At 46.0% G+C, this 25,439-nt stretch overlaps 1 protein-coding gene across 2 annotated transcripts in view; it reads right to left on the bottom strand.

The window, feature by feature from the left end:
• RAB28 (RAB28, member RAS oncogene family) overlaps positions 1–20,698 on the bottom strand; it is a 198,967-nt gene extending 178,269 nt beyond the window's left edge. Inside the window, exon 1 of one of the 2 annotated variants that reach the window (XM_082257172.1) lies at positions 20,496–20,698. In XM_082257172.1, the coding sequence (XP_082113298.1) occupies positions 20,496–20,570 (75 nt within the window). In that variant the 5' untranslated portion in view covers positions 20,571–20,698. The remainder of the gene's footprint in view (positions 1–20,495) is intronic. The other variant, XM_082257171.1, reaches the window with a different exon arrangement.
• Positions 20,699–25,439: the final 4,741 nt, after the last annotated feature.

Here is a 25,439-nt window from a genome sequence, read left to right as displayed (position 1 = left end):
TAGTTAAAATATCCATAGCCTGCCCACTGGTTACTGGTTTACTTTAACTTCTATAGTTTATTTTTGTAATTTTGGAAAGAGTACAAAAAGGTTAAAACCCCTACCAATCAATTTATTCTGTCCATGTACCATTGGGGAATTTAATCTTAATTTCCTGTCCCAGAGATGCAACAGGAAATTATTTGAAAAATCTCCTAAAGTGAGAGGAATTTCCCATTTGTTGTCCGCAAAACAGGGATCCCCTTATCTCTAGCTCTGGGGACAACTCTAAAATTTTGGAATTCGGCTAGCTTTATGTCTCAGCGATAGTGGTCCCCAGCAAAAATAGAGGGGTAGATCTCCTCAGCAGGAACACAGAAAGCAATAAATCTTGACAAAGGGGGGTTAAAGTGGTTGTAAAGGGCTCAAGGTTTTTTACCTTCATGCATTCTATGCATGAAGGTAAAAACACTGTCTGCGTACAGTAGCCCCCCTAATACTTACCTGGGCCCAATCTTCCTCCTGCTCTCCCGGGTCTCTCTCCCCTCACTGTCTGAGACAGCAGAAGGCCCCAGTGGCTACTGATACTGTCAATTACAGACAGTGAGCCAATGAGGAGAGAGTGCGTTCTTTGTGTGAATGGACACAGCAGTAGGGCTGCACGGTATTGAAAAAAAAGTACATTGCGATATTTTTTTCTGAACGATATATATTGCGATATTGAGAGGAAATCATGGAAATCATGGAAGTATTGCAGCAGCGCAGCCTTCTTCCGATTGTAATTGCAGATTGCACCATACAGCCAGGGCAGGCCAGGGTTAATGTTATTGTAGGGATTGACAGTGACAGTCAGTGTGGATTAGGCACAGTCGGGACTCAGCGGTGGCAGGAGGTAGAAGAACACAGCCTGACATGACATCCGTCCAGTCCCACACGTACTGACTCGACTCTTAACTCTAAACTGTTACAATACAAGCTTGTTTCCAGTTCTTCAGTGTCAGTGTGCTGAGAGTCGCTGATTGGTTACAGGGAGGAGCTGAGTCATCCCGACTTCTCCCTGCCTAATGCCTATGCCTTACATCGTATCTTCGGCGATGTGAGTATCGTCCACGCCCACAGCACGATAGTCAATATCACATCGACTGTCGTTCATCCCTACACAGCAGTGGCTCGGAATAGAGCCTGCTCAGGTGCCCCCATAGCAAGCTGCTAGCAATAGGGGCACTGGGCAGGAGGGAGGGCCCAGGAGTGCCAGCGGGGACTCGAGAAGAGGAGGACCGGGGCTGCTCTGTGCAAAACCACTGCACATAGCAGGTAAGTATGACGTTTGTTCTAAAAAAAAAAAAAAAGTAAACTGACTTTAATATCACTATAACCCATCCCCACTCTTACTGAAAAAACTTGCATTCAGATTAAATAGATCAGCATGTGCAACACACTTTTTGAAATTTCAAAAGGTAAAAAGTACACTGAATCTGATGGAATAAGCTAGCACATATCACCAGCATGTTGCCATTAACAATTCATGAAATATTTTATCAAAGCAAAAATTTTGTGAGAAATAACCTCTTGGCGTTTTAAAGAGTTTTTTTTTTTTATTATTATTTAACTCCCCCATGGTGAGCTCTGCCAAATTCTTATAAGGCATCATCATGGAAAAAGGATTAATTGCCATCAGCTCTTATGAAATCACCAGATCTGAGAATAAGCTGCCATGTTGTCGATGGAAAATGGACAGTCTGCTGGGTGTGAAATCAAACACTCACAGCCAAATGATTACACTTGATTTTCCATGGCCAGAAATTCTGCTGTGTTTAGATAGATTATTTTATAAAGTTCACGGTGATTTCTCCATCCTGACTGACTATTGGCTGTCAGGACGAGTACAAAATACATTACAAGAACATAGTTCAGTACATCAGATCTTCCATCCAAGCAACCCAGACTTCTGAATGACCCATTAATGATCTAAATGTGCATAAGGAAATATTAAACCAAGTCCTTAATACAAGTGTTAGAAACATGGAAAGCTAAATTATATATGCCAAATTTGATGAGAACTCAGCACACTCTAAAGCGGAAGATACTACATTTTTTTAAATAGGAATAGGAAAAAAAGCCACAGCCTGTGAGCCAACGAGGGGAAAGCGGGTTGCATGACCAAGCCGCACTCTGTGTGTGGAGTTGAGGAGTGAGCCTGGCTCGAGTGCCCCCATAGCCTGCTAATGGGGGCACTCGGCAAGGAGGGGAGGAGCCAGGACCACGGGGGGGGGGGGGAGAGGGCCCCAAAAGAGGAGGATCTGGGCTACTAAAGGTATATTTCCTTGAGAATCATTTTATATGTATTTAGGATTACAACAATTCAAAGTTTTAGTTTTTTTCTATTTTGTTAAAGTGGTCCTAAAGCCTTACGATTTTTCACATTAACCACTTAAGCCCCGGAAGATTTTACCCCCTTCCTGACCAGGGCCTATTTTGCGATTCGGCACTGCGTGACTTTAGCGGACAATTGCGCGGTTGTGCGATGCTGTACCTAAACGAATTTGACGTCCTTTTTTTCTCACAAACAGAGCTTTCTTTTGGTGGTATTTGATCACCTGTACGATTTTTTGATCATGCGCTCTAAACAAAAAAAGAGCCTCAATTTTGCAAAACTAGCAATATTTTTCACATTTTTTTATATGAAATTCCCCAAAAAAAATGTAAAAATCTAAATTTAACATTTTCGGCCAATTTGTTTTCTGCTACATATGTTTGGTAAAAAAAAAAAAAAACACAAAAAGCATATTTTGATTGGTTTGTGCAAAAGTTATTGCGTTTACTAACAAAAGGGAAAGATTTTTGTCATTTTTGTTGTTTTTTTTTTTTAACGCGTAATGGCGGCGATCTGCGATTTATTTTGCGGTAGTGCGACATTGCGGCAGACAGATCGGACCCTTGACTGACATTTTTGACACTTTTGGGGTTACCAGTGACATTTCTACAGTAATCAGTGCTATACATATGCACTGTTACTGTAAAATTACACTGGCAGTGAAGGGGTTAACTTTATTTGAGAGGGAGGGGTGGTGTGTGTCCCTAGGGGCGTGATTCTAACTGTGATTGGCTGTGGCTTGAGGTGTAGGAACAGTGAACAACGGTCCTACATAGTAGAACCGTATGATCACTGTTTCTACACAGGGGAGAATGACAGGCGGCTTGTTTACATCAGCCGCCTGCCTTTTTCCCTCTGCTCCGACGATCGCCGAGTGACCGGCGGACATCGGGTCCACCGGTCACACACGCAGGGGGGTCCGTGACCACGCCCGGGGGCGCGCGCTCGCTCCCTAGACCCTCACAGGCTAGCGATGTAGATCTACTTCACTCTGCCTGTGAGGGGCTGACTGCCGACGTAAATAGTCGTGCGGAAGTCGGCAAGTGGTTAATGCATTAAGGTGAAAAACCTTCTGTGCTGAAGCTTGCCCCCAGGACCCCCCTTTTCCTTACCTGAGCCCGATCCGATCAAGCAATGTGCACGAGCGCATCGGTTTCTGACCGTCTCTCTCCTCATTGGACAGACTGATAGCAGCAGGAGCGATTGGCTCCCGCTGCTGTCAATCAAACCCGGTTACACGGTGCAGGGCCAAGTCCTGCTGTCTGTGTCAATGGACGCAACAGTAGTGAGCATTCACGGGTGCCCCCAGGGAAAGTGCCTTTCTGCGGGGGCACCTGACGAAAAGGAGAAGCCAGAAGTGCCAGTGGGGGAACCCAGAAGAAGATTGGGGCTGCAGGTAAGTATAGGCTGTTTGTTATTTTTATTTTAAAAAAAACTTTATAATTGTGCGAGTATTCACTTCAATTATCCAATCATGTGCCGATGAAACAGACTGAAGTGAATATTCACACAATTTATTGCAATATAAATATTAAAAAAAGCAGACTATAAGCAGATAAATGCTTACCAGCCACACTACATGTGAAATGAATCTCCATTCTCTTGCAAAGCTACAACTAGATTTGGAATGTACTGTATATTGACAGCTTCTGCGTGTGCGTTTTTGGGTACCGCCCAAAATAAATCAGCTTCTGGTTCACACTGATGCAATGCAAATTTGCTGCAAATTCTGTGCAGATTCCACAATGCATTAAAATCGCACAACATTCATGCAAACGGGTGTGTATGTTGAGTTAACAACACCCTGAAATCAGTTCGCAAAACACTGTGTGATTTTCAGAATTGTATCGCATGGGCGTAAACACCTATGCGATCCGATTATGGTGCGGCACTTTTTTGGTGTGAATTCAGTGCGATCTGAGCCATACCATGGCTCAAATTGCTCTGCTGAAGAACTGCATTTGATTAGGCGCTCTGGATCACACTTCCAGATTACCAGTGTACTAGAGATTAGGGATCAACCGATTATCGGCAAAGCCGATATATCAAAGGCCGATCTGCACTTTCCCCGATATATCGGAATCGGCCCCCGGAGGTTACCGATATTTCCGATATTTTGGGAAAGTGCTGTACCGGAGTTATGCCTGCAGCTAGAGACATCACCCCAGTATCGGCGTCCATAGCCGACGGTCAGCTGTCTTGTAATGACAACCGATGTGGCTGAGAATTCGCTCGGCTGTCATTACAAGGAGCGGGAGGGGACTGCCCCCCCCCCTCCCGCGGCTCGCCAGGGTCTCCCATCCCACCGGGAGACCCAGGCATCCTACCTGCACGGCCGCCGAAGACCCGATCAAAACCTGCATTCGGCTCGGATTGGGTCTCCATGTAAAAACCCGGAAGTGATGTCATGACATCACTTCCAGGGATTTGGCACCAGATTTTAAAAAGGGACAGCATTCAAAACAGCCAAACTTGGCTGTTTTGAATGCTTTTAAGTGCAGATGAGGGGTTTGGGGTCTTTTAGACCCACAGATCCCTCCACAACAGTACCTGTCAAGTGTAAAAAAAAAAAAAATAAAAAAAAATGTTTTAAATGTAAAAAAATATCGGCCAATACCGATATTCAATGGCCAAAACATTGGTATCGGCAACGAAAATCCGATATCGGTCGATCACTACTAGAGATAGTACATTTTTAGTGCATCTTGGTGCTTTAGACAGCCCATTACAATGAACAGGCTGCCTTAAAAGATAATTTCATACCAGGCATACAAAAATCAGATTGCATAGTGTATGGTCAGCGCTCTACCAGTACATGGAAGTGAGTGGATGGATACACTCAGCTGTCAGGCCCCAGTCACATCTCCGCCTAGCGTGAACTCACAATCCCGCATATATTTTTTTTTTGGTGTTTAATATTGCCCCAAAGAAGCTCTAGAACTTTTTTTAGAGCAGGGCATGGTGCATTTTTTGACATGCTTTTCGGTGCATTTGCAGTGCGTTTCTGAAACACACAGATGTGAATGGAGCCTCATTTAAATATAAATTCCGGTATATATACCAAAGTTTGTAGACACTATACCTTTCACGCAAGTCAATCGATATACACTTATTGGGATTTTTTTTCCACCAAAGGCATGTAGCAGAATACATTTTGGCCAAAATTTATGAAGAAATTTGTTTGGTTTTTTTTGGATGTGTTTTATAGCAAAAAGTAGAAAATATTGCTTTTTGTTTTCAAAATTTTCAGTCCAAATATAGAACAAATGGAAAAAAAAACCCAGGTGATCAAATACCACCAAAATAAAGCTCTATTTGTGTGGAAAAAAATAAAAAATAAGACACAAATTTCATTTCGGTATAGCGTTGCATGACCGTGCAATTACCAGTTAAAGTAGCGCAGTGCTGAATAGCAAAAGATGGCCTGGGCATGAAGGGGGTAAAATCTTCTGGAGCTGAAGTGGTTAATTGGACTTAATGCAAAAGTTGCTGAATTTCTGGAATTCAAATTTAACCTCTTCAGCCCCGGAAGGTTTTAACCACTTAATGACCAGGCCATTTTTTGAGTTTCGGCACTGTGTTACTTTAACAGAAGATTTTGCGGTCGTGCGACGCTGTACCCAAATACAATTGATGTTCTTTTTTGCCCACAAATAGAGCTTTCTTTTGGTGGTATTTGATCACCTCTGCAGTTTTTAGCTCCATAGCTCTATAGCCCTATAGTCTGCCGAGTTCAAAACCTTTCTTAGTGAGATATTAAAAACTCTCAGTGATGTCTTTAGAGCCTGGATACAGCGAGGGCAGAAGAGCACCAGATGCCCCAGACCTTATTGTACTTAGCCGGGCACCCTCTATGTTTAAATATAAGTTTTTCATAGAGCAAAACTTGATTTACAAATTGCATCCACATGCGGACAGAGGAAGGGTTAGGCTGGATCCAACTAAGCGCTACGACCTTATGGGCCAAGAATAGGGTCTTCATTAACGAAATTCTCGAATCCCTCGGCCACTGTTCCTCATCCAAAACCCCCAACAAACAAATCAATGGAGTGCATGCATAGAACCGGGACAGACAAGACAGCAGACAATACACCTGTCACCCTGTTGCCAATACCTGGCTATGACCAGGCATAGCCACATTTGAAGCAAGAAGAAAATGACCGCACTCCGATGTAAATCAAAAATTGGAGTAAAATTTATTCCACATCAAAACAAATGGGCAAACTGGAACAACACACTGTGGATGCAGGACACAAAGGCAGACGCGTTTCACGACTTAGAGATGTCGCTTACTCATTGCCATGTTGGCAATGAGTAAGCGACATCTCTAAGTCGTGAAACGCGTCTGCCTTTGTGTCCTGCATCCACAGTGTGTTGTTCCAGTTTGCCCATTTGTTTTGATGTGGAATAAATTTTACTCCAATTTTTGATTTACATCGGAGTGCGGTCATTTTCTTCTTGCTTCAAGTGATTCTGGATCAACGGATCCGACCAGCACCTGATACCCAGCCCACCTGGAGCGGTCTTTTTCTCCCTTGGATTTCAGGCACAGCCACATGACATGGGCAAAGTCCGTGAGCGGAAAGGTACATCTAGTGCATGTGAGGGCCGGTAAGTGGTGCATTGCATGCAGCCTAACCGGGGTCAAATAGGATTATTGTAGCATATACAGTATCTCACAAAAGTGAGTACACCCCTCACATTTTTGTAAATAATTATAACTTTTTATGTGACAACACTGAAGAAATTACACTTTGTTACAATGTAAAGTAGTGAGTGTACAGCGTGTATAACAGTGTACATTTTCTGTCCCCTCAAAATAACTCAACACACATCCATTAATATCTAAACCGCTGGCAACAAAAGTGAGTACACCCCTAAGTAATAATGTCCAAATTGGGCCCAAAGTGTCAATATTTTGTGTGGCCACCATTATTTTCCAGCACTGCCTTAACCCTTTTGGGCATGGAGTTCACCAGAGCTTCACATGTTGCCACTGGAGTCCTCTTCCACTCCTCCATGACAACATCACGGAGCTGGTGGATGTTAGAGACCTTGCGCTCCCCCCCTTCCATTTGAGGATGCCCCACAGATGCTCAATAGGGTTTAGGTCTGGAGACATGCTTAGCCAGTCCATTACTTTTACCCTCAACGTCTTTAGCAAGGCAGTGGTCATCTTGGAGGTGTGTTTGGGGTTGGTATCATGTTGGAACACTGTCCTGCGGCCCACGGAGGGGATCATGTTATGCTTCAGTATGTCACAGTACATGTTGGCATTCATGGTTCCTCAATGAACTGTAGCACCCTAGTGCCGGCAGCACTCATGCAGCCCCAGATCATGACACTCCCACCACCATGCCTGACTGTAGGCAAGACTCACTTGTCTTTGTACTCCTCACCTGGTTGCCGCCACACACGCTTGACACCATCTGAACCAAATAAGTTTATCTTGGTCTCATCAGACCACAGGACATGGTTCCAGTAATCCATGTCCTTAGTCTGCTTGTTTTCAGCAAACTGTTTGCAGGCTTTCTTGTGCATCATCTTTAGAAGAGGCTTCCTTCTGTGATGACAGCCATGCAGACCAATTTGATGCAGTGTGCGGCGTATGGTCTGAGCACTGACAGCCTGACCCCCTCCATCCCTTCAACCTCTGCAGCAACGCTGGCAGCACTCATATGTCTATTTCCCAAAAACAGTCTCTGAATATGACGCCGAGCATGTGCACTCAACTTCTTTGGTCAACCATGGAGAAGCCTGTTCTGAGTGAAACCTGTCCTATTGAACCGCTGTATGGTCTTGGCCACCAAGCTGCAGCTCCGTTTCAGGGTCTTGGCACTCTTTTTATACCCTACACCATCTTTATGTAGAGCAACAATTCTTTTTTCAGATCCTCAGAGTTCTTTGCCACAAGGTGCCATGTTGAACTTCCAGAGACCAGTATGAGAGAGTGAGAGCGATAACACCAAATTAACACACCTGCTCCCCATTCACACCTGAGACCTTGTAACACTAACGAGTCACATGACACCAGGGAGGGAAAATGGCTAATTGGCCCCAATTTGGATATTTTCACTGAGGGGGTCTACTCACTTTTGTTGCCAGCAGTTTAGACATGAATGGCTGTGTGTTGAGTTATTTTGAGGGGAGAGCAAATTGACACTGTAATACAAGCTGTACACTCACTACTTTACATTGTAGCAAAAGTGTAATTTCTTCAGTGTTGTCACATGAAAAGATATAATAAAATATAATAAAGGTTGAGCACATAAGCAAGGTATGACTCGACCATTGATGGGGTGGCCAGACCCAACCAGTCGGTCAAGTGGCGCAATTGTCCAACCAGATAGTAATAGTATAAATTAGGCAATGCCATATCCGCCTAGACCTTAGGGCGTTGTAAGGTAGAGAATTTAGGTTTACGTCTAGTATTAGCCCAAATAAAGAAGACAAATAGCGTATCCAAGGTTTTAGAAAAAGATTTAGGCACTGAGATAGGTACGTGGGATGTCACATATAAACATTTAGGTAGTTTGAGTTTAATCATCTGGAGTAATGGGTCTAAATTTGCCTTTATAGCGTCTAAGGGGGGATAGTGTAATAATAATCCCCAAGTATTTAAAGGAAGACACTATGCGGAGGGGGCTTGGGGGGTCCTCGAGGGGCAGGGCCCGGGCCACAAAAGGTATCAGTGCCGACTTCTGCCAATTAATTAAGGCCTGAGTATGTGCTAAAACCATCAATTATCTGCATTGCTTCTCCTAGTGAATTGGAAGTGTCCCACAAATACAGAATGAGGTCACCTGCATAAAGACCTATAATATCAGTTCTATTGCCTACAGTATTGCCCTTTAGGAGAGGAGACTGCCGAAATCTCAGTGCCAAGGTCTCAATGGCCACTGTAAATAATAAAGGGTATAAAAGGACACCCCTGCCTGGTACCCCTATAGAGTTGTATGGACTGGGACAGTAAACCATTAACTAAAAGATAGGAGGTGGGTTCCCTGTAAAGAATGGAGACCCATTTTTGAAACTTAACACCAAAGCCAAAGGAACGCAGTGCAGCCATAAGAAACGGCCATTCTATTGAGTGTCCTACGGATATTGATAGAGGTGGACTTCCCCGGCATGAAGCCAGTTTGGTCTAGGTGAATAATAGTGAGAATTACTTCATTAAGTCGTTTAGCCAAAATGTTTGCAAGAATTTCATAGTCTATATTTAATAGGGAAAATGGACAATAAGACGCACAGTCAGTTGGGTCTTTATCAGGCTGAGGCACGAGGATCACAGCGGCAGAATACATAGATGGTGACAGTCTCCCCTCCCTGAAAGCTGCCGAATATATATTTGTAGGTTTTTTAGCTTAATGTATAGAATGCATTAAGATAAATAACCTTCTGCCTTTATAATCACTTTAGGCTTTGGACAATAAAACCTGGAAGCCGATTGGTTTCTATGAAGCGCTGCACCAGATTTTGCACTCTTCAGTTTTAGTAAATCAACCCCACAGTGTCATATATGTCATTTTTCCATCTTCAAAATGGGCCCTTTTACATATTACACTGCGTTCTATACAAATGGCTGATCCACAGGAGCCATGTAGAAATGCAGTACACATGCTGAATAAAAGGACCACTATAATGAAAAAATAACATCTGGGAACAGTCTGGCACTATGACACCTATGATATAATATATTCACAGTTGCAGTGTTACTCATGTAAGAGGAGGCCATCCATTGTGATATTTCACAGGAAAACACAGAATAAACGCTATTGGTGGAGGATAATAACAGGTGTTATATCAAGAATAACAAATATGAAAATATGACTGCTGTGTGTATTGTGTGGGCGATAATACTTAGTGAAGAAATAATGGAGGATTATATTGTCAATGGGAGATTATATTGGGTATAGTGCTTATTATGAAGGATAAATGGTATTACCAAAATGGGGAATGCCAAATGCACCAATTATTTATTATGTATGGGTCCGTCATGGGATCACAATCATTTTTGTTATGCAAGGTATATATTTTATACAATAAATGCACATAATCCTTATTAGTGTCATAGTATTGTGTTTGTTAAAGTGTATCTGTAACACCCCATTCACACTTGTTGACTTGTCATATGACTTTGGACATCAAAGTCGCATGACAAGTCGCACCCTATGTTTTTCAATGATAACCATTAATACATGTGCGACTTAAAGTCGTAGTGACTTCAAAGTGATTCATGCACCACTTTGGTCTGCCTTTCATGCAACTTGAGGGAAATAGACTTTAATGTTAACCCTCAAAAATTGTATGAAAGTCGCCCCTGAATGTTTTTCATGCATCAGTGGTACAACAGTGCGTCCGACTTTGCAAAGAGACAAGTCACATTCAAGTCACACCCATCCAAAGTTGTACTCCAAACGTACAAGTGTGAATAGAGCCTAAGGCTGGCCATAGACAGAGCAAATTTATTTCCTGCAAAGAAATTTGTTTGATTGTTGACAGGGGAGTCCCTCCCGCCAAGCCATTGTGCTCTTCTGGCAGGGGGGCAAAGGGGCAGGGGAAACCCCCCACAGTGATTATTGCTAGCGATTATAACCGTTACCACGCATGTAAAATCCGGCAGGTTCAGCAGGAACCAGCGGAGAGTCGAACCGTGTATGGGCAGGTTGAATGTACCAAAGCTGATCGATCGGTCGAAAACGGTTGTCCCAGAAAACAGGAAGTGAGCAGCACAGACAGAAGTAAAAATGTTGAAGAAAAGCCTAAAGCCGGCCATACATGGACCAAAATTCGGCCAGGTCAGAAGGGACCGCCCAAATTTTTAACCATGTATAGAAAGAATGGTTGTACAGAAGTCAATCTACGAAACAACTTCTGTAAAACGGCCCTGCTGAAAAAATTCTGCTCGATTAGCTTTGCTGGCTATAGCCGGCAGCACTGATCAGTGAATTCTGATAGAGGGGAAGTCTCCCCACTGACAGAATAACAAAAGGCACAGTATTTCCGCATCCACATTGAATGTAGGATGAGGGAATCAAGTCATTGTTTTTTTGTTTAACCCGCTGGGGGTTGATTCACTAAACATGGAGAGTGCAATATCTGGTGCACCTGTGCATAGTAACCAATCGGCTTCCAGGTTTTATTGACAAAATGTAATTAAACAAGCTGAGTTAAGCCCCGTACACACGCAACGATTATCGGCCGACCGATCGTCCGTCTTTTGTCCAGCAAAAATTTTATAGCCTGCACACCAGATTTTTTTCGGCCGAAAATTCGGAGTTGGTTGTCGGAAGCATCATACTAACAAGCCGAAAATCAGCAGATCGGACGTTGGCCGAAAATTCCATGCCAATTTTCGACGCGCGTGTACGGGGCTTTAGAAGCTGATTGGCTACCATGCACAGCTGCATCAGATTCTGAGTGATCCAGTTTTAGTAATCTTCCCCCAAGATGTCATTTAACCTGCCTGTCATCTGGTAGACGAAAAAAAGTTTTTATTTTATTTTTTAAATAAGAGTTGTACCTATTTAACCCCTTATTTATTATTACTTAGACATTTCAGGGCTTGTAAGAATGTCATGGGCTGTAGGCAAGTTTAGGCTTTCCCCAAATATGTGGTATTTCTCAAAGGCGACATAAAGGTTGACGCAGTTAGATAAAGATCCCATAATACAGGTGTCCCTGGAAGTAGGTAGAATGGGAAAATGAAGGGGTTTGGTTCCCTGGAAGTAGGTAGAATGGAAAAACGATGGGGTATATGTAACCAGAAGTAAGAATAGGAAGATTATGGGGTTTACGTCCAGCGAAGTAGGTAGAATGGAAAGATGATGGGGTATATATCCCTGCAGGTAGGTAGAAGATGAAGGGGTTTAGAGTATGTCCATCGAATCGGGTAAAATGGGAAGATGATGATGTATATGTCCCTGGAAGTAGGTGGAAGTAGGTAGAATAGGAAGATGATGGGGTATATATCTCTTGAAGTAGGATTGAATAGGAAGATGATGGGGTAGATGTCCATGGAAGTAGGATTAAATGGGAAGATGATGGGGTATATGTCCATGGAAGTAGGATTAAATGGGAAGATGATGGGGTATATGTCCATGGAAGTAGGATTAAATGGGAAGATGATGGGGTTAATGTCCATGGAAGTATGATTAAATGGGAAGATGATGGGGTTAATGTCCATGGAAGTAGGATTGAATGGGAAGATGATGGGGTTTATGACCCTGGAAGTAGGTAGAATGGGAAGATGATGGGGTAGTTTTCCATGGAAGTAGGTAGACAGGTAGATTATGGGGTATATGTCCATGGAAGTAGGTAGAATGGTAAGATGATGGGGTATATATCCCTTGAAGTAGGATTGAATGGGAAGATGATGGGGTATATGTCCATGGAAGTAGGATTAAATGGGAAGATGATGGGGTTTATGTCCCTGGAAGTAGGATTGAATGGGAAGATGATGGGGTAGTTTCCCATGGAAGTAGGTAGATGGGTAGATTATGGGGTATAGGTCCACGGAAGTAGGTAGAATGGGAAGATGATGGGGTAGATTTCCATGGAAGTAGGGAGAGGGGGAAGATGATGGGGTATATATCCCTGGAAGTAGGTAGACAGGGAAGATGATGGAGTATATGTCCATAGAAGTACTGTAGGTATAATGGGAAGATGATGGGGTTTATGTCCATGGAACTAGGTAAAATTGGATTTCCATTGAAGTAGGTAGAATGGAAAGATGATGGGGTTTATGTCCATGGAAGTAGGCAGAATGGGAAGAGGATAGGGTTTATGTCCATGAAGTAAGTAGATTGGGAAGATGATGGGATATATATCCCTGGAAGTAGGTAGAATGGGAAGATGATGGGGTATATATCCCTGGAAGTAGGTAGAATGGGAAGATGATGGGGTATATGTCCCTGAAAGTAGGTAGAATGGGAAGATGATGCAGTATATATGTCCCTGGAAGTAGGTAGAATGGGAAGATGATGGGGTATATATCCCTGGAAGTAGATAGAATGGGAAGATGATGGGGTTTATGTCCATGGAAGTAGGTAGAATGGGAAGAGGATGGGGTTTATGTCCATGGAAGTAGGCAGAATGGGAAGAGGATGGGGTTTATGTCCATGAAGTAAGTAGAATGGGAAGATGATGGGGTCTATATCCCTGGAAGTAGGTAGAATGGGAAGATGATAGGGTTTATGTCCATGGAAGTAAGTAGAATGGGAAACCATTGGGGTAAATATCCCTGGAAGTAGGTAGAATGGGAAGAGGATGGGGTTTATGTCCATGGAAGTAGGCAGAATGGGAAGAGGATAGGGTTTATGTCCATGAAGTAAGTAGAATGGGAAGATGATGGGGTCTATATCCCTGGAAGTTGGTAGAATGGGAAGATGATGGGGTAAATATCCCTGGAAGTAGGCAGAATGGGAAGAGGATGGGGCTTATGTCCATGGAAGTAGGCAGAATGGGAAGAGGATAGGGTTTATGTCCATGAAGTAAGAAGAATGGGAAGATGATGGGGTCTATATCCCTGGAAGTAGGTAGAATAGGAAGATGATGGGGTAAATATCCCTGGAAGTAGGTAGAATGGGAAGATGATGGGGTTTATGTCCATGGAAGTAAGTAGAATGGGAAAACAATGGTGTATACACTACTGTGGAAAGGTTCTAGGCTAGTGTGGAAAAATGCTGTAAATTAAGAATGCTTTCAGAAATAAAAGTGTTAAAGGATAAATCCAGGCAAAACCTAACTAACACTAAACCTGCTCTGTTCTAACCCTAATCTATCGAACCCTTTAGAGCAAAACTGTACTTACCTATTCTGGTATTCTGACTCTTACCTAGCTGTCAGCGGCAGCTTCAGCGTGGAGGAGGGTGCAGGAGAGGCATTCTGACAACGGAAGCCCCATAGTAAGTCTATGGGTGTCGTCACTTCCCAGGCATTTCACAGGCCTTGTCGGTCCTCTCCTGCACAGAGCTTCCGCCACTGGAGACCAGACCAGATTGGCTGCAGAATTGGCTGCAGAATAGGCAAGAACAGCGATTTTTGCTTTACAGGTTTTAGATAGATTAGGGTTAGAATGTGGCACAGAGCAGGTTTAGCATTAGTTCGGTTTTGTCTGCATTTATCCTTCAATAGTTTATTTTTATCAACAAAAGGGAAAGTAAATGAACAGAAGAGAAATCCAAATAAAATCAATACTTGGTGTGCCCACCCTTTACCTTCAAAACAGCATCAATTATTCTGAGTACACTTGCACACAGTTTTTGAAGGAACTTGGAAGGTAGGTTTTGCCAAACACCTTAACCACTTTACCACCGGAGGATTTTGCTGTCTTACGTCCAGGCCACTTTTTGCGATTCGGCACTGTGCGACTTTAACTGACAATTGCGCGGTCATGCAATGCCGTTACCAAACGAAATTTACGTCATTTTTTCCCACAAACAGAGCTTTCTTTTGGTGGTATTTGATCACCTGTGCGATTTTAATTTTTTGCGATATTAATAAAAAAAGCGACAATTTTGAAAAAACAACAATATTTTTCTACTTTGACAGTTAAAAAATATCCAATATATTCAATTTTTGTCATATATTTAGGCCAAAATGTATTTAGCTACATGTCTTTGACAAAAAAATTCTCAATAAGCGTATTTTTAACCGCTTTAAGACCGGAAGATTTTACCCCATTCCTGACCAGGCCATATTTTGCGATTCGGCCCTGCTTTACTTTAACGGACAATTGCGCGGTCGTGCGATGATGTACCCAAATTAAAATGATGTCCTTTTTTTCCCCAAAAATAGAGGGTTTTTTTGGTGGTATTTGATCACCTGTGCGATTTTTACTTTTTGCGCTATAAACAAAAAAAGAGCGACAATTTTGAAAAAATAACAATATTTTTCACATTTTTTTATATGAAATCCCCCCCCCCCCCCCAAAAAAATGTAAAAATCAAATTTTTGTTTACATTTTAGGCCAATTTGTCTTCTGCTACATATTTTTGGTAAAAATAAAAAAATCGCAATAAGCGTATTTTGATTGGTTTGCGCAAAAGTTATCGCAGCTACTAACTACGGGAAATTTATGTCATTTTTTATTTTTATTTTTTTTAACTAGTAATGGTGGCGATCTGCGATTTTTTTTGCGGGACTGCGACATTGCGGCGGACAGATCGGACCCTTGACTGACATTTTTGACACTTTTGGGGGTACCAGTGACATTACTACAGTAATCAGTGCTATAAATATGCACTGTAAGAGCCGGTTCACACTGGGGCGACTTGTCAGGCGACCTGGTCGCCTGACAAGTCGCCCGGGTCGCCTGCCATAGATTAGCGCAGAACCCGTTCTAATAGGAGCGACACTTAGAAAAAGGGGCCTGAGCGACTTTGGGGCGACCTGGAGCGACCTGCATTGACTTCAATGATATGAAGTCCGTCCGTGCATGCCGCTCCGAGGTCGCGGTGCGAGCTGCGCACCGCGACTTCACAGGTCGCCCCCGCCAAAGTCGGGTCGCGCCTATGTGAACCGGCTCTTACTGTAAAAATGACACTGGCAGGGAAGGGGTTAACTTTTATTGGTGATCAAGGGGTTAATGTATGCCTGGTGCTTACTAACGTGTGTAGGGGGAGGGGACTGTGTGACACAGGGACAGATCTCAGGTTCAGCTATGCTGAATCCTGCAATCTGACCCTGCCTGTCACTTAGGAGATCCACCCGCTCTGTTTACACAAGCGGGCGGAACTCCTCACTCGATCCCCGACGATTGGGGAAGAGCGGCGGTGATCACCGCCGCTCCTCCCCTGGCCCGACTCCCGCTGTGACTGAATACAGCGGGAGCGAGCCTCCGGCGGAGAGCGCGCGCGCCGCCCACAAGGGGAGGAGTCCAGCGACGTAGGTCTACGTCGCTGTACGATAACGAGCCACTTTGCCGCAATAGTACCCATGTGAGCGGTCGGCAAGTGGTTAAAGAACTAATCACAGGTCCTGTGTGGATGTAGGCTGCCTCAAATTCTTCTGTCTCTTCATCTATTCCCAGAAAGACTCGATGTTGAGATCAGGGCTCTGTGGGGTCCAAACCCTCACTTCCAGGACTTCTTGTTCTTTACACTGAAGATAGTTTTAAAACGGCATTGGCTGTGTGTTTGGGGTCGTTGTCCTGCTGCAAAATACATTTCGGGAAAGTTACATGCCTCCCTGATGGATAAGTATCTGCCTGTATTTCTCAGCATTGAGGACACCATTGATTCTGACCAAATCTCCAACTCCATTTGCAGAAATGCAGCCCCAAACTTGCAAGGAGCCTCCACCATGCTTCAATGCTCCCTGAAGACACTCATTGTACCGCTCTTCATCCCTTCTGCAAACAAACTGTCTCCTGCTACCGTTAAATATTTCACATTTGGCTCATCAGTCCTGAGCACATGATGCTATTTTTCTGCACCCAAGTTTCTATGTTTTTGTGCATAGTTGAGTCACTTGTTTCCCCCTCGGAGGTAGGACTTTTTGGCTGCAATTGAAGACCACTTCTGGACAGACTTCTCTGGACATGAAATGGGTGTACCTGGGGCCCAATGGTTTCCACCAGTTCTGATCTGATGGCACTGCTTGACATCTTCTGATGTTGAACGGAAGTAGGTATGATGTGTCTTTCATCTGCTGCATTGAGTTTTCTTGGCCAACCAGTGTGTCTAGGGTCCTGAACGTTGCCCAATCACTGGTGTCCTCAATGCTGGAAAATACAGACAGATACGTATCTATCATGCCATACCATCAGGGAGGCATGTGATTGGCCCCAAATGTACTCTGCAGCAGGACAACGACTCCAAACATGCAGTCAAAGTTATTACATTTTTAACCACTTAAGCCCCGGAAGATTTTACCCCCTTCCTGACCAGGCCCTATTTTGCAATTTGGCACTGCGTTAATTTAACGGACAATTGCGCGGTCGTGCGACGCTGTACCTAAACTAATTTGACGTCCTTATTTTCCCACAAACAGAGCTTTCTTTTGGTGGTATTTGATCACCTGTGCGATTTTTTGATCATGCGCTATAAACAAAAAAAAGAGCGTAAATTTTGAAAAAATAACAATATTTTTCACATTTTTTTATATGAAACGCCCCAAAAAAATGTAAAAATCAAAATTTTTTAACATTTTTGGCCAATTTGTTTTCTGCTACATATGTTTGGTAAAAAAAAAAAAAAAAAATCGCAATAAGCGTATTTTGATTGGTTTGCGCAAAAGTTATTGCGTTTACTAACAAAGGAAAGATTTTTGTCATTTTTGTTGTTTTTTTTTTTTTTTTTTAACGAGTAATGGCGGCGATCTGCGATTTTTTTTTTGCGGGACTGCGACATTGCGGCGGACAGATCAGACCCTTGACTGACTTTTTTGACACTTTTGGGGGTACCAGTGACATTATTACAGTAATCAGTACTATACATATGCACTGTTACTGTAAAAATAACACTGGCAGGGAAGGGGTTAACTTTATTGGAAAGGGAGGGGTTAAGTGTGTCCCTAGGGGCGTGTTTCTAACTGTGCAGGGATGTGGCTGTGTGTGTAACAGCAGAGATCAACGGTCCTACATAGCAGGACCGTTTGATCTCTGCTGTTACACAGGGGAGAATGACAGGCGGCTTTGTTTACATTAGTCGTCTGCCTTTCTCCCTCTGTAACTGACGATCGCGAGTGACCGGCGGACATCGGGTCCGCCGGTCACTCGCGCGGAGGTGTCCGTGAACGAGCGGGGCTGGGGGCGCACCTCCGGTCGGCGTGCGCTCGCCCCCTATTGGCTCACAGGCTAGTGACGTATCGGTACGTCACTTTGCCTGCACGGGGCTGACCGCCGCAGTATATATACTTGCGGTGGTCGGCAAGTGGTTAAAGAACTATCTTCAGTGTAAAGAAGAACAAGGAGCCCTGGAAGTGATGGTTTGGCCCCCACAGAGCCCTGATCTCAACATTATTGAGTCTGTCTAGGATTACATGAAGATACAGAAGGATTTCAGACAGCGTACATCCACAGAAAATCTGTGGTTAGTTCTCCAAAATGTCTGAAACAACCTACCTGCCAAGTCCCTTCAGAAACTGTGTGCAAGTACCTAGAAGAATTGATGCAGTCTTGAAGGTAAAGAGTGGGCACACCAAATAGTGATTTGATTTGATTTGGATTTCTCTCCTGTTTATTTACTTTCCATTTTGTTAATTGATAAAAAATAAACTATCAATACTTTAATTTCTTAAAGCATTCCTAATTTACATTTTCACCCCCGTAGGTAGAGTGGGAAGGGGACAGGGTACAAGCCCCTGGCATTGGAGAGAATTAGAAGTAATGGGGTAATGATAGTGGGCGGTGATGGGGTACATGTACCCTGGCAGTGAATACAGGGATGGGGTCACTGGCACTGGGCAGAGTGAAGGGAGAGAGGGTCCCTGGAAGAAGGAAGGATAGGAATAATGAAGTCCCTGGCAAGTGTCTCTATCAGTAGGGAGTGGTATAGGTACCAGCAGATGGCAGGGGGTACAGTGAGGGCATCACTGGCAATGAGCAGAGTTAGAGAATAGGAGATCTCTGACAGTGAGTGGAATGGGGGTGATGGGTACAATAAGCAAAGTAGGGGTCCCTGACAATAAATACAGTGAACAGAGGAATGGGGTGCAGTGGGCAGTAATTGGGTCCATGGTAATGGTACCAGTGGGCATAGTGACGATGAAGGGGTCCCCTAGCAGTGGGTAATAATGGGGTCTCTGGCACTGGGTACAGTGATAGTGATGGATTGGGCCCCTAGCAGTGGGTACAGCAAACTCAGGGATGGGGTTCTTGGCAATAGGTAGGATTGGGGCCCCTGGCAATTGATACAGTGCATACAGTGACGGGGCCCCTGGAAGTTGGTACACTTTACCCACTGGTGGGGCCCCTAGCAGTGGGCAATGATAGAACACCTGGTAGTGAGTACACTGTAGACAGAGATTGGCCCCTGGCAGTGGGTAGAGTGTTTATAGTGATGGGGCCCCTAGCAGTAGGCAGTGGTGGCACCTCTGGCAGTGGGTACAGTGTATACAGTAGTGGGGCCCCTAGCAGTCGGTACAATGTATATAGGGATGGGGCCCCTGGCAGTAGGCAGTGGTAGGGCTCCCAGCAGTGGGTACAGTGTTGGGGCCCCTGACACTAGGCAGTGGTGGGGCCCTTGGCAGTGTGTACAGTGTATATAGCGATGGGGCCCCTGGCAGTAGGCAGTGGTGGAACCCCTGGCAGTGTGTACAGTGTATACAGGGATGTGGCCCCTGGCAGTGGGAAGTGATGTGGCCCCCGGCAGTAGGAAGTGACGGGGCCCCCGGCAGTAGGAAGTGACGGGGCCCCCGGCAGTAGGAAGTGAAGGGGCCCCCGGCAGTAGGAAGTGAAGGGGCCCCCGGCAGTAGGCAGCGATGGGGCCCCTGGCAGTAGGCAGCGATGGGGCCCCTGGCAGTGATGTGGCCTGTGACAGTAGACAGTGATGGGGCTCCTGGTATTAGGCAGTGATTGGGCCCCTGGCAGTGATGTGGCCCGTGGCAGTAGACAGTGATGGGGCTCCTGGCATTAGGCAGTGATGGGGCTCCTGGCATTAGGCAGTGATAGGGCCCCTGGCATTAGGCAGTGATAGGGCCCCTGGCATTAGGCAGTGATAGGGCCCCTGGCATTAGGCAGTGATCTGGCCCCTGGCAGTAGGCAGTGGTGGGGCCCCTGGCAGTAGGCAGTGGTGGGGCCCCTGGCAGTAGGCAGTGGTGGGGCCCCTGGCAGTAGACAGTGATGGGTCTCCTGGCAGTAGGCAGTGGTGGGTCTCCTGGCAGTAGGCAGTGATGGGGCCCCTGGCAGTAGGCAGTGATGGGGCCCCTGGCAGTAGGCAGTGATGGGGCCCCTGGCAGTAGGCAGTGATGGGGCCCCTGGCAGTAGGCAGTGATGGGGCCCCTAGCAGTTGGCAGTGATGGGGCCCCTGGCAGAAGGCAGTGGTGGGGCCCCTAGCAGTAGGCAGTGATGTGGCCCCCTAGCAGTAGGCAGTGATGGGGCCCCTAGCAGTCGGCAGTGATGGGGCCCCTAGCAGTCAGCAGTGATGGGGCCCCTAGCAGTCAGCAGTGATGGGGCCCCTGGCAGTGTGGGTACACTGACCTTCCCGCAGGCTCCATCCCCCAGGATGACAATCTTCAGCTGGCGGTCCTGGCTCTCCTCCTCCGAGTCAGACATGTCGGCCGGGCTCCGCTCTCGGGGATTATGATGACACCACTACACCGGATTTACAGCAGCACTGCTAAGCAACCGGACGCCATCTTCCTCCCTGCCTGTCAGTGGCCGGAGGTCGGAGCATACCACCGACACCGAGGGGGAGAGGACCGCGGGCCAGGGAGACACACTATATGGCCGGGGGATACGGAGTGATTAGACGGAGTCTCAGTAAATTGCACACACTCCTATTACCGAATATTGCAGCATTCCTTTCTTATCACATCCCCCTATCCTTAGTGAACGGTGGAACGTTCCGCTGTAATAGAACCCAACAAGCGCTCCCCGGCATCCCTGTAGATGGGGGAGAGGTGTGTGCGGTGCTGTGCTGTGCTGTGCTGTGCACATGTATACTGGGAGCGCTGGTGTGAGGAGAGCTCCCTGTGTATTGTTCCTTCACACTCCTCATACAGTACTGCCCTTTACCTTTCCTATACACTGAGTAGGAAAGGTAAAACCTTGGAGAACTTTTTATTATTGCCAAATTTTCCTTCACTTCCTGTCTGAAGATACAACAGGAAGTGAAAGAAAATCTCTCCAATGTTGGGCGAGGAAACACATGCTTAAAGCGGAGTTCCGGCCTCAAAAACATTTTTTAGATAAAAATCCCCCGGGACAGTCAGGGCTAGTGCATTTCAGCAACGATAGCCTCTGAACTGTCCCCGGGTTCACTTACCTTTTAGAAGAAATATTTACCTTGAAAATGTCTTGTCCAGCGCTGCCATCTCAGGTGTGGGCAGCTGAAGCCGGAGCGTCCTTTTCGGTGTCCTCTTTGGTGATGTCTGAGTCCCAGAATGCCCTGCATCGGCCCCGCTCGTCACTTCTGGTGCGGGCGCGTCATCCCTGCACAGCTTCTGGGCATGCCCAGAAGCTGTTTAGCAGGGAATTACACGCCTGCACCGGAAGTGACGAGCGGGGCCGGTGCAGTCGGCTTGACTCCTAGGAGAGATGACGTTCAGCTCCCAGGAGTCATCACGGCGCGGGCCGCGGCCAAAGAGGAAGGAAGGTAAGTATATATTTTTTCAAAAACAAGGTAAGTAAACCAAAAAAAAAATCGTGATTATCCAATTCTTTTTCAGGTTACTTAGAGCAAGCGGATGTCAAATTTTCGTTTTCACTTTAAGCCACATTTTTACCATCCCCAAGCCACTTATCCTTAAAGGCATAGTTCACCTTTAGAAAAAAAAACTGCCAATGCAGATAAGGGACATCTGTGGATAATAACAAGCTGTGTATCTCTGACCAATGTTGAATAATGCCCATGGTGTAGGCCATTTATGAACCTCATGAGGCCTGGCTGGAATACTTGTAGGACGTTGTTGCTGCTAAGAGAAGCCTAGTGTTACCGCTCGCCTCCACCATCACAACACTGGGCTCTTTCTCTGATCCAAATCCTCTTCCTTGATGGAGGAGCTCTGAGCTCAGCATTTGGGAGATCTTTCCTGTGATGGTGAAGGTGAGCAGTAACACTGGCATAGCTGACAACATTCACAAAACATTTTTGGGGACACTTTTTTTGTCTGTAGGCGGAGTATTATTTTAATTAGGGACAGGGCATTCATTTGTAGGCATGGTGTAGTAGTAGCGGAAAAATGTGGTGCACGTAGCCACGGTGAAAAATGGACGTGGTTTAAACTATGCTAAATATTGGGCGTGGCTTAAAGGGGTGTGGTTAGAGTCTTAGATGAAAGAGGGGTGGAGGGAGAAGGAAGGGAGGGATGGAGGGAGAAGGAAGAGAGGGATGGAGGGAGAAGGAAAAGAGGGATGGAGGGAGAAAGAAGGGAGGGATGGAGGGAGAAAGAAGGGAGGGATGGAGAGAGAAGGAAGAGAGGGATGGAGGGAGAAGGAAAAGAGGGATGGAGGGAGAAAGAAGGGAGGGATGGAGAGAGAAAGAAGGGAGGGATGGAGAGAGAAGGAAGAGAGGGATGGAGGGAGAAGGAAGAGAGGGATGGAGGGAGAAGGAAAAGAGGGATGGAGGGAGAAGGAAGAGAGGGATGGAGGGAGAAGGAAGAGAGGGATGGAGGGAGAAGGAAGAGAGGGATGGAGGGAGAAGGAAAAGAGGGATGGAGGGAGAAGGAAGAGAGGGATGGAGGGAGAAGGAAGAGAGGGATGGAGGGAGAAGGAAGAGAGGGATGGAGGGAGAAGGAAGAGAGGGATGGAGGGAGAAGGAAGGGAGGGAGAAGGGAGGTATGAAGGGAGAAGGATTTTTGCTTTCCCTCTGTCCCTCTTTCCTCATTATTTGTCCCTTATTTTGGTTTGATCTGTGTAGTTGTAGTTAAAATTCACTTTTTATCTTTCAAAAAGTGATATTCCAGTGTTAAACCTTTCATCCAATTTCTAAATTGCTGCATTTGTAAGGCTCCATGTACACGGGACGTTGTTAAAAGTCCCTTGAATGCTGGAATTTTTTTTTTTTTTTAGGACGTTTGTGGGTGCAAACGTCCATTGTGGGTGCAAACGTCCATTGTGGGTGCAAACGTCCATTGTGTCGCGTTTGCACCCGCGTTTAGCAGGTGTTTGCGTCTAAAACCTTTCCTAGAGGTAAAAAAATAATTCCCCTTTAAAATGGAAAAACGCGAGCGCTAAACGCGGGTCATCGCGTTCGGCCGCGTACGGTCGCGTTTTTGCATTTGAAACGCCGGAAAACACACGTTTGAACGCAAATAATTGCGTTCCAAGAAACGTCCCTGAACTCAACTGCCTGTAAATGATTGGAACGACCCTGTGTACATGGACAGATAAGATAACATGGAGGTGGGTTCAGGGGCTTCTGAAAAACGCCCAACTGCTCCTAAACGGCCATTTACAACGTCCCGTGTACATGGAGCCTGAATGTCAAAACCCAGTTATAAAGGAATAGTAGAGGAAAAAAAAATACTTGTGTGTTTAAGTAATCTTTGTTTTTGTATAATTCTCCTTTAAGGGGTATGGCACTTAAGAGGGTGTGGTGTATACTTTTGCTAATAGGCCTTGTTCCCATCCTAAAAAGTTGGGAGGTATGCAATAGCAATATGTGTATGCCAGAAAGTTTAACAATCAGCAGATAAAGATACTTCAAACACCATCCACCCAGGCAGATCCCATCAAACAGGTACAGGAGATGTTCAGACACTGCAGACATGATACAGGAGATAGTCAGACACTGCAGACATGATACTAGAGATGGTCAGCAGTGTTGGGGGTAACGAGTTACAATGTAACGGATTACAGTAACTACGTTACTATTTTTGGTAACGTAGTAAAGTAAAGCGTTACATTCGTAACATCGGTAACTAAATTACTTTACTTGGCTTGAGGAACGCGCTTTCCGGCGTTATTCAAGCCATGCCATACAAATACAGGCCAGGAGGCTGTAGCAGAGCAGGGACTTTTTTTCAATTTTCGGGCGCGCGTAGGTATATGAAGTGCGGTCGAATGCACCGCTTCACATTAGAGTTCCGGCCGGGCGCCGGCCGCCCACTGCCTATGCTCTGCCCTCCTCGATCGGCGGAGTGATTCTCCGCTCCCTCCACAGGTCCCGGAGTGAGGGAGAAGTTTCTGTGAGGTGAGACACAGATCGGCAATCTGAGAGGACACAGATCGGCAATCTGAGAGGACACAGATCGGCAATCTGAGAGGACACAGATCGGCAATCTCAGTAGCGGCGGTGGCGGACGGTGCACAGGCGAGCGGCAGTCAGTGACAGACAACTGAAAAGAAGGTAAAGTCCGCAGACTCCGTCCCCACTGTGCGCTAACATTTACATTATTAATAATCACAGCACAGCAGGTCCCTTATGGACGGTATGGGTCTCTGTGTCACGTGGCTGTTGGGTACTAGGTGACTTTGTTATGGACGTACAGTGTTAGTCTGATTCTAAAGCACCTAGTACAGCCATAACAAAGTCAGTACCCAACAGCCACGTGACACTGTGACAGAGCCAAAGAGCACCTGCTGTGCTGTGATCATTATAACAAGGATGATCATTAATACACTCTGGCATTGAAAGGGGGCACGCTGTGGTCACTCTGTGGTCAATCTGGGGGCACGCTGTGGTCAATCTGGGGGCACGCTGTGGTCAATCTGGGGGCACGCTGTGGTCAATCTGGGGGCACGCTGTGGTTACTCTGTGGTCAATCTGGGGGCACGCTGTGGTCACACTGTGGTCAATCTGGGGGCATGCTGTGGTCAATCTGGGGGCACACTGTGGTCAATCTGGGGGCACGCTGTGGTTACACTGTGGTCAATCTGGGGGCACGCTGTGGTCAATCTGGGGGCACGCTGTGGTCAATCTGGGGGCACGCTGTGGCTACTCTGTGGTCAATCTGGGGGCACGCTGTGGTCACACTGTGGTCAATCTGGGGGCATGCTGTGGTCAATCTGGGGGCACACTGTGGTCAATCTGGGGGCACGCTGTGGTTACACTGTGGTCAATCTGGGGGCACGCTGTGGTCAATCTGGGGGCACGCTGTGGTCACTCTGTGGTCAATCTGGGGGCACGCTGTGGTCAATCTGGGGGCACGCTGTGGTCAATCTGGGGGCACGCTGTGGTCAATCTGGGGGCACGCTGTGGTTACTCTGTGGTCAATCTGGGGGCACGCTGTGGTCACACTGTGGTCAATCTGGGGGCACGCTGTGGTCACTCTGTGGTCAATTTGGGGGCATGCTGTGGTCAATCTGGGGGCACACTGTGGTCAATCTGGGGGCACGCTGTGGTCACACTGTGGTCAATCTGGGGGCACGCTGTGGTCAATCTGGGGGCACGCTGTGGTCACACTGTGGTCAATCTGGGGGCACGCTGTGGTCACACTGTGGTCAATCTGGGGGCACGCTGTGGTCAATCTGGGGGCACGC

The sequence above is a fragment of the Pelophylax lessonae genome, assembly GCF_965119305.1.
Source record: "Pelophylax lessonae genome assembly, chromosome: 1".
In the NCBI taxonomy this organism is placed as follows: domain Eukaryota; kingdom Metazoa; phylum Chordata; class Amphibia; order Anura; family Ranidae; genus Pelophylax; species Pelophylax lessonae.
This window is presented reverse-complemented; position numbering and strand designations above follow the sequence as displayed.